The sequence below is a fragment of the Nicrophorus vespilloides genome, unplaced genomic scaffold (genome assembly GCF_001412225.1).
Source record: "Nicrophorus vespilloides isolate i.1.1-1 unplaced genomic scaffold, Nicve_v1.0, whole genome shotgun sequence".
NCBI lineage: Eukaryota > Metazoa > Arthropoda > Insecta > Coleoptera > Silphidae > Nicrophorus > Nicrophorus vespilloides.
Genome location: NW_017096075.1, coordinates 6,092 through 20,354, shown reverse-complemented (window position 1 = coordinate 20,354; position 14,263 = coordinate 6,092). Strand labels below are relative to the sequence as shown.

General features: G+C 34.0%; 1 protein-coding gene across 1 annotated transcript; it reads right to left on the bottom strand.

The window, feature by feature from the left end:
- Nucleotides 1-1,013: 1,013 nt before the first annotated feature.
- On the bottom strand, nucleotides 1,014-10,548 carry LOC108569380 (the record flags this gene model as incomplete). Its single annotated transcript, XM_017930905.1, has 7 exons — nucleotides 1,014-2,529; nucleotides 6,063-6,134; nucleotides 6,645-8,606; nucleotides 8,659-9,058; nucleotides 9,119-9,287; nucleotides 9,353-9,630; nucleotides 10,461-10,548. Coding segments are annotated over 7 exons (3,058 nt in total), but the record flags the coding sequence as incomplete, so codon positions are not given.
- Between the last annotated feature and the right edge of the window lie 3,715 nt (nucleotides 10,549-14,263).

Below are 14,263 nucleotides of genomic sequence, written 5' to 3'. Positions count from 1 at the left end.
AATTATTTATAATTTGGTTTAAACTAATGTTATATTAAAAGAAAACATATAATTTAGTATTAGTTTATTGAATTTTTATATCTAATTTCGTGCAGACACGTTCAATTCTGATAATACTACATAGTTATTCATTTGACTGTTGGAGGAATGTGGCAAATATTACGTTGTTAAATAAAAAAACTAACTTTGTACAATTATTTATAATTTGCTTTAAACTAATGTTATATTGAAAGAAAACTATAATTTGATATAAGTTAGATTGTTTTATTGACTTCTTTATATGTAATTTCGTGCAGACACGTTCAATTATGATAATTCTACATAGTTATTCATTTGACTGTTAGAGGAATATGGCAAATATTACGTCCCGTTTCGGATTTGGCGAAAGGTTCATTACCCGACGCACGTTCAACTCGACGCCGCATCGATCCAGTCTGTAGGGCGTAGTCATAGAAAGGAACAGGAGGCGTCGATGTACCTACCTACCTTGTACAAATGACATCCGCAACTTCGAAACCACCAACTTCGAAGAGAGAGAAAGAGAGAACACAAAGCATCCAATGTATTGGAAAAAAAAAAGAGATAGTTTACTTACACAGATAGTGCAGTATAGAGTGCAACACATAATGAACGGAATCGATTATTGTACTGTTGAAGCTTTTTATTTATTTACTCATTCATTATTTACATTTAGTTATTACACTTTCACAAATAACAAAATATCCATACTAAGACTGCTGTACAAATCTACAATATTAAAACGAAATATAAATTAGTAAAAATTAATATAAAAAATAAATGACTAATCGTTATTTTTATTACCTTTTTTCATATTATTAATTATTGATTCAATATTTCTTTTTTTTTTCTATCCTGTCGGGGAAAAAACAAAAGGATAACGTATCACAAATCTACAAAAAAACACAAATAATAAAAAAAAACTCCAATCAAAGCGACAATTATAAAAATCTGATTTTTTTTTTTGCAAAATTTGTTTTGTTGTTGTTGTCGTGTGTATGTGTTTATTTATTAAACTAATTAATATATTTATATTGTATATATAAATACTTGTTATTAGCGTACATATTTTCCCTCCTTACCTGGGTTTCACCTATCATTAAATAAGTTTAAAAACTACTTTATTCAATTAATTAATTCTACACGTTTCTCTCATCGACAAATTGAATCATACAAAAATTGGGGCACTTTATTGTGAACATTGAAAAAGTATATATTTATTCTTCATATATATTATTTTTTTTGTTTGTTTATTATATATTTTTTTTTATATATATATATATTTTTAGATACAGTAAAGAAGCGGCGTGGTATTTTACAAATATAACTTCTTCTACAGAGGGGTAAAAACGTTACGGAAAATATGAATATACCTAGTACACATCATCATCATCATTACACACACAATACAACTACGCTGTTTGAATAAAAACCAATTTCATACACTTTTCAGTTAATTTTCCATTGAAAAACGAACGATTCGGTAAATGAAACGTCCGATTATAACTTGTTGTTTATAACGTTAACGATTACAGATTTAGATATAAACGGAGATAACTATGATTCAGACAAATATAAACGTTGTTGTTCATTAAATTCACCGTATAAACACTTAAACTACTCGACTAAGTCCTCCCCTTCCCACTAAAATGAATGAACGAGTTTTTTAATGGTTGTTTGTTTAATTAGAATTATCAATAAAAATGTATCAAAAAATTTGATTCATATAATATTTAGATTTAAATCTATACAATTCCAAGAGGGCAGTCGGTTACAATTTGTGCTATACCAAAAAGAAGAAAAAAATAAACAACATATTTTGGTACAGTTTGTCTCTCAAAACTTCACTTTTCAAAAGAAGAAACCAACACACTTCGTTGAGGCAACTTACGAATTGATCAATCAATGTAAATCAAAAAATAACAATTTTCGATTTGTACTATTTAGTTTTGGATTTGAATTTTCTTTTTTTTTGTTCATTTTGTGCGTTTCCTAAATGTGGACACTTTACGTTGCCTCCAAATAAACAAAACCGTTTCTTCTTCAGTCGAGAGCTGATATATAATTCTTTCTCCTTGTTTTTTAATCCCTAAAAAATCTGATATCAAAAATGGAAGGATTTTATGTCAATATGTTTATAAGTTAGGTTTTTGTTTGTTTGTTCGAAATCAAAATTTTGGATTCGTCTACTCTAAGAGTTCGCCACGCAAAGTTGTTTCAACATAATTAAAAAGAACGATTCTCGCGTTAAAATAAGCTTATAATAATCGTCGTTATTATTTTCAATATAAATTCTTACATTCATGTAAACGTTCGGGGATCGCGTGAGTGCAGACTTATATAATTAGGGCGTATTTTAATACTATGTTGGTTAGTGAATGGTTTGTTTCTCTACATAGAAACTGCATCAGAGCTGCATCTCTTACTGCTGCTGCTGCTGCTCCAAGGAGTAATGGCGAGACCTCTTCCAGAAATTCTTGAAGAAGCTCTTCTTCTTCTGGGTCTCCTCACCTGAAATAATAGTAAACGAGTGAGTAATTTACTGGGCAGACAAGAAACGACGGTGGAGAGAAAAACACACACAAAAAAAAAGAGGACAGTCATTATATTTAACCCTGGTATACTAATTACGTGTTCCATGTTTATCTTTTGCTTCACTTAAAATAGAAGTGTTGCGAGGCACTTCGTATTTCTGTTTTTAAACGATAAATACTGTAAAACTGTTCCATTTAGTATTATCATTACGTTAATACACATTTCCCATTATAAAATATTATAATTTTGATCTGAGAATATAGTCAAATACAAATCGTTGCCTTTAGAAAAATACTCACAAATATTGAAAACAAAACCAATTTGTTTCTGTACAAAGTTAATTTTAAAACCTATTTAGAACTAATTATATTGTGTCAGCAAGATAGAAATCAAAATTCGTTTTTTGTATACAAAGAATGAACTTTAATCAATTTTATATTTTCCATTTTGTACGAAGACCTTCATTCTGGACTCATAAAACTTCTGGTCCGTGTCAGCAAAGAACTGCACCAAGTGCGATTTAACGTGATCATAATTAGTGAAAGTTTTACCAATCAAAAAATTTTGAATCTTCGAAATAAATGGTAATTTAATAGTGCACATTCTGACATTCTCAGCAGTATTTTGGGCTTTACAGAAATAAATAAGTAAAATAGGTCGAAAATGATTGCTTTTGCACCCAAAACTAACAGCTGCAAATAAAATTTCGCACTAAAGCGAACTAAAAATGACCTCTTTCAAATGACAAAAGGAAAAACTCAAAACATTGACAGAAGTCCTTCAAAACAAACATAAGATTATTTATTTGTGAAAACCCGAAATTACTTTCTTGCCAACCCAATAATAACAGCAAATATACCAAAGTTCCAAAATAAGAAAAATCTAATTAAAATAACAGTAGAATATACCAAAAAATATGTATGAAATCATTTAGTTTTTCTAAACATTTCAATTGTAAATAATATTTCTCAGTATACGTATTTATTTTGTTGATTAAATTGGGAATGTTAATGGTCGAAATATGTGATATGAAAATGAAATTAACGAAAACTATTTGTATACGAATTGCATGAATATGTAATGATTTTTTTTTCATTCGTTTTCTTTTTTAAATTACATTCAACGCTTCGGACTTCCTGCCGGAAAAAGATTACGGTTGCATTCGATTTCGCTCTCCATATTAGGATTTCAAGAAAAAAATAAATAAAAAATATATTCCAATAGACAACAGATAATTAAAAATTCAAATTAAATTTATATGTGTGCAGCTGAATTTTGATTAAATCATGCAGAAGGTTTCTTTCATTGAATAGAAGAAAACAAACTTGCTTAGAAGGACGATGACTTTTTGGGTATCGACGGATATTTAAACATAAATTAAACATAAAAACTGTTGTTGTAAACAAATAATGAAAATATTACCGAAAGAAAGTAATATTTTATTTGTTATTTTCTTGTGAAATTAAGTATTGTTTGAAAGATGATGATGATTTCTTGTAGTTGTTGTTGATATTATTAAATTAGTGAAAACACTCCAGTTGCATTTGAGTCATTCGTGATCAATGTGATTCATGGCATTCTTCGATGTAAGCAGATTTGGTATCATCCTGTTAGCATTGTGTTATTTATTGACGTTTATTAATAATCTGTCATTGTGAAGTGCGATAACAATTAAGGCGGAATATTTCAATTGTTTATCGTTTTAGCGATGCATTTTTATGTACTCCGTTTGGTTGTTTCCTGTTAATGAGCACACGTTAGGTTGGTCAGTCCAGCGGGGAACGCTCTATGCATAATTCATCGAAAAAAAAGGAAAAAAAAAGAATGTCTTTGGATGTCTTTGTTATTTTAAGTCATCTTCGGTTTCCGGTTATTGTGTGACAGACGATGTATGCTATGTCCTGTCGCCAATCTGCCAGACCGTTCGTTCCTATCGGCCGATCCCAAACAACCACCAAAAATAGATAGAAAAAAAAGCACTTGAAAATTATCTTTATGTTTCAGAAAAAAAAACAAATAAATAAATAAAGAGGATGTACTGCACTTAGTGATTGCAGCTTCTGTTAAGTTAACTGAAATTGTTTCCAAGTCGTGTTTAGTGTGGAATTTTCGAATGGAAGCAGATAACGTAAAATATATGCCGTTCCGTCCACATTTTGTATCGTTCGAATCCCTCGAGCGGCAACTCGGCATAGGGATTATCCCCAGCTGTTCCACCCTCAACTAAAACGTAATATGCACAGAAAAGGGGACTGCAATTCGACCCTCTCTCACAAACTATGACACATCATTGTGTCTGCGTTTCCAAAGCCAAAGCCCCCTCTGAACACATTTCATTATAAACAGAATCATACTTTTCAATCGCTTTGCAACGCGTTTCAGTATTCCATCTGCATAACCGACACAAAGAAATGCAGTAAAACGCATAAATAAATACAATTAGCACAAAAAAAATATTCGAATTGACTCGATCCGAAAACTGGGTGGAGTCGCACATGAATCATCCTAGCATTTTTATGTAACAGACTTTTCGATTTTCGAACTCGAAAAGTTTATTTGATTTAATTCAATTTTTAATGCCATTAATTGCACTGATAATTACTTATTTATCGATATCAGGTATTTATTTTTGGAATTGCAATCGACTTTCGAAATTGATGATTGTGAAAATCTTTCGGGTTTTATAATATTCCAAATATTGATTTTTTATTCGTACGATTACCGATTGATAAGATTACGCTTATTGCAATTTCCCAAATTGAATCATTCGTTCGACGAATTTCATTATTCCGGTATGCACGCAATGATTGCTGCACCACACACATTTTTCTCATTTATATTGACGTCAAGAAAAGTTTACATTTGTAAAAGTGGAGGCGAAAAAAATAAAATAAGACACACGCACACTGTATATGTATTTTTAGACTATGGGATCTGAAAATACAGTGTTTTTTTTTGTTGTTGGACAGGCTCACATTTGGTGTCTACGTGTTGGTCTCTGTCGCATTGCATTACATGTTGGGACAGTTTTAGTTTTCGAAATAATGCAGGCAACATCCCAAACTGGCGATGGGCATATTATTTCCACGCCCGTTTCGAATCCTAAAAGGGATGAGCAAGATAAGATACGCTCGTTTCTTTATTTTCGCTCGCATCCTGTCTCCCACGGGGCAAATGATAGATGAATACGCCTGTTTATCTGTTATCAAAGACTGCCATGCTGCTGCGGCAGCTTTTTCCAATGGAATTTTTTCAATTTTTGTTTCAACTTTTTGAAACGAAACTGTTGTATATAAATGCGTATTGGCGTTGGGGCGGAGGGCACATTTTTGGGGAGGATTCGGTATCAACGCCCTGTTGCTTACTCTCGCTTTCTATTGATCCGACGACACCCACGTACCCAAGTCGCACGTACCCACTGTAGCGGTTCAATATCGAGGGTGAAAACCGCCCCCCTCGTCGCTTCTGACAACGCACCCATCCGTTATGAAATGAATTAAAATACTTACTGGTATTTGCGTTCTCGTGGATCGTCGGCGATACCAATTCTTTCTCCTTCTTGCCTTCCTTCGGATTATTTCCTGCAACGAAAGCGACATTTTTCATACAGCATAATCATATCAAATGCAAAATAGTTCCAAGAAGAACTGAACGTAAATGATTTTCTCAAGTTCCAGAATCTAAAGAATAGTATTAGTCATTTCGGAAAGGATGGTCTGAAGGTCGTCAATAAATTTTGCCGAAGGGCGAGGACCTTCGCGATAGAATAGTTCAACTCAGATGGAGCCACTTGCTGCACGTCGTGGAAGTATTTCCAACTAAGTTTGAAGACTGCTGTAATACACCAACTGCTCCCTCTAGTTAATCAATTGAGTACTATTTTTAAAGCAGAGTTCTTCCATCATTTAAACTAAATTCAAATAAACTTATTTGAATGTTAAATATTTGTATAATATATCATCTTGCAAAAGTATACTAATGGTTTATTACACTGTGATTTCGAATGATTTTTGCATAATTCAATTATAAGATTTAGAATGATGTTTGTTGAATGTAATGTTAATTCTAAATAATATGTAAAGTTTACTAACCTTTTTTAATTAGTAGACTCGTAACTCTTCTGAGTGCATCTCTGGGGGATCTTTGGAAAAATTTGGGCGTTAGATTAGGCGGTAATGTGAGTGGCTTTCTACTGGAATCCCATGGATTATGTCCGCTTGCCAACCTGTCCAAATGCTCGATGGAAGCTGGTCGCCTCTGTCTCTGCTTAGGATACCATCCTCTTCCTGGTCCACCGGCCATCCTCAATAATTCTGCTCCGACATAAGCTTGTTCCATGTTCGAAATTCCTCGTCTAATTCCTCCAGTCGACATATTGCCAATAGTATTAATACTGCTCATAGTGCTGCTCTGACGAGGGGCCGTCTGGTTTCCGCTTAAGCCGGGTATTTCCGGGGCACGACGATGCGGAGTCCTCGGAATATCACAACCTCTTGCGAATATGGGTGTTTCAGGAAGACTGCAAGAGGTCTGCATGTGATGATCTTCTTGTGGACTGTGCGATGAACGTTTTTGGTAGAACTTTCGTTTGGTTTCTTGATGTTCGGTGGGAAGGGTGCGTCGTTCAGGGATTCTGTTGCTGGTGTTCATGTAAGTTCGTCGGCCTCTTGTGTAACCGGCGTCCATGGATCGTGTTTTTAAACTGTTGGTAGGCTCACGATGCGGAGGAACTGCTGGTGCACACTCTGAAGTAATCGGTAAAGTGTCTGCACGAGGCTTCGAACTGGCGTTTTGCAGTATTTCAGAATATTCATCGTCGTCCTCTTCTACAGGGGATGGTGGTAACGGTGGGAAATCGAGCACTTCGACGCGTACAGGGAAATCTGCACTATTAGAAATGGGGATGTTTCTAATCTCCTTCTCCTTATGAGATATTAACATCTCTTTTGCACTCTCCGATTTTTGAATTCCTGGTCTCTTGTATTGATTCATGTTGCCGCCTTCGATCAACAGTTGGCGATAGTAATCTTCGGATCTTTGAATTTCGTTATGGCTGTTGGATTTTTGTAACTCGTTTTCTTGCTTCTGAGATTTGGACGGAGCCGGTCTTTTCTTCTTTTCGTTGCTCAATGTTTTGTCCACACCGTTTACAGTTAGCACGCATTTATCGTCCTGTATCATGCTTGAGACTTCGATATCCCGTCTTTCGAGCAATTCGCTTATATTTTGTTCAATTTTCCTCAGCGGCGATATATTGTCAGTATTCGACGAGGACGATGGACTGGAATCTCCGTCTTCTTCCTCTTCAACTGTAACAGCTAGTTCCCTGCGCGGGGTCAATTCTTCTGCATTCAAACTGGGCAACGACACGACTCTAACAATGGGATTGACCATAGCGTTCAGCTCCTTCGTGGATTCGATTTGCGGTCCATTGTAGTGCTCGATAACGCCTTCCTTAATCAAAGATTTGATATTATCGAATGTGGTGCTGTGTTTCTTAAATTCTTGTTTACTTTGCGGAGTACTAGAACGTGAACTAGACAAATCTGCGCTCATTCTCGATGGAGAACTTATCATCTCCTGACTTAATTGTCTCGAATTGTTCAAATCTAAACTGAATCTAGACTTGGGAGAATTAAGTTCCTGACTTAGCCTCGAATGTGGCGTGCTAAGGTCGATGCTGTACCTTGAATTTGGTGTGCTTAGTTCTCTGCTGAGACGCGAATTCAAGTCCGCACTAAATCGAGAATGAGGTATGCTTAGATCTGAACTCAGGCGAGAATTTAACGATGAGGATGAATTCATAGAGCTGCTTAAGTGCTGCAGAATTTTCCTCTCCTTCTTCCCACGTCTCACTATATACGTTCCCGTTCCGGATAAATTAGAGCCGCTCAGTTCTTGCGGAAGGATCACGTCATCGGAATCGGAGAATGGCGAAGTAATCTCGTCTTCAGTGGTGCACGGCGGTGGATCTGGCCAATCATCGAATTCTTTTAACCTATTAGGAATTGAACTTGTACTCGACTGAGATCCCGATTTGTGTCTTCTCCTTCCTAAAACGCAGTAATTGTAACTTTAATATCATGATTTTGCGTTGAAATTTACCTATAACTTTAGTGCTACCTGGAGTCATAAAACCATCCTCGTTGTCTATAGGAACTTCCCACGCAATGCTTGCCCTTTTGTTAACCGGCGGAGGAGGTGGAAGCATCTCCTCCAAAGAATCATCGGAAAAGTGTTCATCGTCACCCAATTCGCGCAACGTCCTCAGAGGTTGTTGATCGTCAAGGTCACACGAAAGGGTGTCTTCGCTACCTCTTCTCCTCACTTCTCGATGTTTCTCCGCTGCGGAGGGTACTGTTCTCGGTGGAACTCTTGTAGGCGAAGTTAGAGGGTACACTCCATGTTGAAACGGTAGGCTCCCGAAGCGATACCCAGGTGGTGGAAGTGGATGCACTATGAAATCGTTTTCCCAGCCAAACGGACGTTGATGACGAGTTTTAGGCTGAAAAATAAATCAGTTGTCATTGCCTTCAATAATAATACAATAATAAATATTATTTACCAGAGTCGTTTGCGTCGCTGAATGTTTCTCTGGAAGTCCGTTAACAACAGGTGTGAACTCATGGTTTTGAAATCTCTGTGGAGGAGGGATAGTCTCTATGCGGGGTTGAGTAATCGGTGATGTTCTAGGTTTGTTACCATTCCTTTTAGAAGAATGCGCGGGCGATACCCTGCAAATGAAGAATCGGTTAAGATAACTTTTATTTGTTGACGAGACTATCTTTATACTACGTACTTCGGTAAGAGAGTAGCTATTAGCCTCTGGGCTTCTTCAGGGGGTGGAGGGAAATCGTTGGGGTCTCCTGGAATAACTTCCTGATGGACGGGAACCTCTGTCAATGGTTTAAACGCTAAATTAAATTTCGCCTTGCGGCCATTCATGCTCATGTAGCCATCGTCTTCGGATTGGTGGCCGAGGGAAGGACTCTCATCTTCGGGTGTCGAAAGTGCGTTTATTGGAGTTGACGCTTGCTGCTGCAAATGCGGCGTCGACGCGGAGCCAGACATTGGAATCTATAAAGATAAAAGAGAACAATAATAATTACGATGCTCCATATATTGTAGCTAGACTTGTTTATACTTTTAATTAATTTTAATCAAACGAGGGCACTCGACGCATTAATTTTCAGTTTTAAAATCAAATTTCTATTTGCGATTATTGTGTGCGTTCATAAATAATAGGATATAAACAATGGTCCGTCTGTGACTGACACGAGTGCGAATCGAAATTTAAACCGAACCAAAAGCAGCTAATTAATACCCTGATAAAAACTGGTTATCGGGCTTAAAAGAGAGCAGAAAGAGTGCACGTATCAGCAGTTACTCTGACCTTAACACATAACTCAATATAAACACTCAAAGAGCAATTGATTTTGGCATTGAAATTTAACGTTTCCAAAACACATTTTTTTTCTTATATATTATACAAAGGTCACGTGTTTTCAACGCCTACATCATAATAATAAAAAAAAAAAACAAAAATGAGAAGCGACGATTCGCTTCGAGCGCCGCATAAGATTTTGTAATTAAAAATAGATATTATCACGTTCCAAGTTAAAAATAATGCTTCACCTCCATTGATTCCATAACCAACATGTGTGATTTTAATGGATGAAATGTTGTTGCGCGCTGCAGACAACTAATTGGGGTTAATGTGGGTCCGATGAGAATTAATTTATATTGTGTATTTATACAATTACGGCAGAAAACGTGGGGAATTTCATTCAATTATTGATGATCTATGAAAATATTTATTTGTTAATGAATTAATGATGGATTGGAGAGTTTAGTAAAATGCATTTGGAAATGTACGTTCGTCGATTAATTATTTACAGCTAGCTTACGTTTTGAACCTGATTTGCATTTTCCACATCATCAAACTCCGATAAGACCCTGTCTAATAGTTCGATCGATCTCTGAACATCATCACATCTGCAAAAAATTTAATATATCAATTAGTTAATGAGAACTTCTGTATATATCCTTATTTAAACAAATTAATTACAATGTATTATTATGATATGGAGCAACAAACAGTCGGTGTAATCCAAGGTAGAACTTTCACTTTGAGTTGTACTGAGACGAGAGAAAAAACTGTTGGAATATGCACTTTAATGGTGAACCGATATTTGATTGACAATAAACGCAAACACGAAACTAATTGCAACTTATTAGTTACACTTATCCCGGACGAGTGTGTTTGGTGAGTGAAAAATAAACACGTTCAGTTTTGAAATGCATACCCACACACAACACTCGCTCACTCACACGCGGTGAGGGCTCAGTGAAAACACATATCGCGTGAACACATGTCAGAAATAGCGACCAATTAACTTTAACTAATCTGTTGTAAAATTCGATCGGTCTTTGAACTCACCCAAACACCGAGCAAATAAATTAATAAAAACAATAATAATTATTATGATTTTTTTCTTTCTTATTATTACTATTAATTTTTGCATTCAGCGTAAATATTCAAGCTCGTGGAATTGTAAAGTCGCTTGGTGCGCCGCAGACCGGAAGCGAAAACAATGAAAAACGAACCCCAATAAATGCACCGCCATCCCCAAAAACCCTCTCACGAAAAATCCATAAATTACTGATAATATGGGGTTGGTGTTGTAAACAGTGAGGACCAGGGGATGAAGAACAAAAAAAAATAGTGGAAATACCGCGAGATGGATGGTTTAAAGAGGGCTGCAATACACCAGAGACCCTCGAATGCAATCAATCTTTAGATATGTTCGCGTACGTGTGCAATAATGGTCGCGATGTGTGGGATTCCGTTGCAGATGGAATGTTGTTTTATTTTTTTTTATGCAAAATTTATACTGGTTATATAAATAATTTTATAATTTATAGTGCAATAAATTCTTATGTAAAATAGTAAGTAATGATAGAAAAAGAAAAGAAATTGTGAGTCAATATAATATCGCTCGTTCTACATTGTACTTTATTTACATGTTTTCGCTTTAACACTGTTTTAACCCTTTGTTACTTGAACATAAAAAATAAAATTTTTCTTTGGATTTCTTTCATGAAATTTCATCAATATTTTCTATGAAAAAAAAAACTTAATTCGTATAATAATTGATTTATAATGATTTAGATTACTAAGAAAGTTCAATTTTCATATATATTTAGTAACAATATTATTTTATAATCTTGGTATTGTTTTTTCGTTACAACATAAATCAAGTAACCTATACAGAAGTGACAAGTATTACTTGAATGTAGCTTAGGTGTTTCTATTTACAAAACAAATCAATTTTGTATACAATATAAAGATTACATTAAAATACCAACAAGTATTTAAGTCTGTTTTACGTCTGTTTATAATTGAAATAGTGACTCATAAGTACAGTCAGACGTCTAAAAAAATAAATAAATGTTCAAAATAATCGATTTACTCATGTAAAACGAGAGATAAGTGTACTTGATTTAGTCGATTTCTTTGTAAACACAATTAGTCAATTATTAATACAACTATTGCCTTATTTTCATTTTCTTTTTCTATGATATTTTCAAAAAAAAAAACTCTTGAATTTATTGATCATCGACCATTTCTAATTAATTTGTGGTGTACTTGATTTCTTTGCAAATACAATTAGTCAATTGTTAATACAACTATTGCCTTATTTTCATTTTCTTTTTCTATGATATTTTCAAAAAAAAAAACTCTTGAATTTATTGATCATCGAACATTCCTAATTAATTTGTGGTGTACTTGATTTAGTTGATTTCTTTGCAAATACAATTAGTCAATTATTAATACAACTGTTGCCTTATTTTAATTTTCTTTTTCTATGATATTTTGATAAATCTCTTGAATTAATTGATCATCGAATATTCCCAATTAATTCGTTTAAGATATGGATGAAATTTTCTCTTCTATTTCTTTGATATATAGAATTAGATTTTACTTCAATAATGTTCAACTTTATTGAACATAATATTAGTTTTATTAATTATATCAAAAGAATTTAGATTAACTATATTTTGACATGTGTTTTTAAGAATATGATTGTAAATCTGGTTGCAATTGGTTCAAATTGTTGATTGATTTTATATAAAGAAAGAAAATTTATAGATTTTGACTAATATTTTAACGTTAATATTTGCAATGTAGAAGTTTTATTTTATTTGTAATAACATTAGTTGTTACGAAAAGTAAGATTATTTTTTTACATATTTAATCTAATGTATGTTTTGAACCGGTAAACTAATGTAAAATACAGCTGTTTAACAATCTTAAATACTCTCCGAACGGCCGTTAGGGACCTCCACTGAGTACAAATACCAAGATAAGAGCCGTATCTAAGATGTCTCCTAAATGTTGAATACATCGTTAAACAATGAGTTAATTTGTATGAAAACAGGATGCATAATGATACTAAAAAGAAGTGTAAATTAACAATTGTTATTGGTCTGCTCATAACTATAGTTATAGTTCCACGGCTTGCGGAATCTGCTGAGCAGTGGAAAATCATTAAATCAACGACCCCGTTAAAGTTTCATTAAAGGGCTACTTAAATGATGCCACTTCAGGGGTTATTATTCGAAGGGGTCTAGCCATTCGACGTTATGTGTGTGTGCGTGTATGCTCTTTCCCTCTCGTGGAAGGGCAGGTTAAGGGCGGCCAAACTCTGAGGCTGTTCCGATAATTGCATATCTAAAATGCCGGTTATTAACGTCATCCCATCTGTAGGAATTTGTTATGTTCTCTCACCCTTTCTACTCCATCCCCCCAAACTGTCTGGCTCTCTCTCTCTTTCTCTCACTCACAGCGAAATTGGTATCGACACACGCACACATATAACGCTTTCACCTAATTAGCGAAATTTTAATTAGAATCGCGTCCTGCATTTTAATAACGCACCTTTAATTAGACGAAATTCAACGAATGCCAATTGTCAACATTCATCTTGGAATTCCTACGTGAACTTTTATTTTAAATCGCTCGCATTCCGTCGAAGCTACATTACTGAAAATATAATATGAATTCATGATTTCAATTATCTACTTCTACAAGTTTTAGTCTATAAAAAGCGAAAATTATATTCAAACATCTCTAAATATTAGCTTCAAATCAAAATGAAATATAAATTAATGATTATATTTGCCTTTGATTAAAATTAACTTTTAATTGACGTTTATTATGTAAAAAATAGTATAAAACGTTAACTTTGTAATTGGTTTTCTTGTTTTCTTTAGAGAAATAAAACTTTCTTCTTACATTTTATACTTCTGCATTATAAAGTCAACGAAAGCTCAAATTTGGATATGAAAATCCTGATATAAATTTAGTTAAAAAGCAGTGAACACATTTACACGTAAAGATTTCTCGTAAAAGTTTTTCAATGCTTTATTTTTATACATTAAAGGACAGTAAATATATGTAGTTTAATTTGTTTAAGTTAAGTGCTTTTTTTTAATTGCTTTTCCTACTCTTTCTATTTTGAGATCTTTGCGTAAACTTTAAAACTTTTTATTGAACTCATGATTATCTAAATAGATTACATTTGTCAGTTAAAAAACTTAATATCAAGATTTTCCCTATAATTATAATAACTGGAAGTGAATATAAGTATATTTTTTCATTAAAATCATTGCAAAATTTCATGATGTGATTTTAGTATATTTTTGG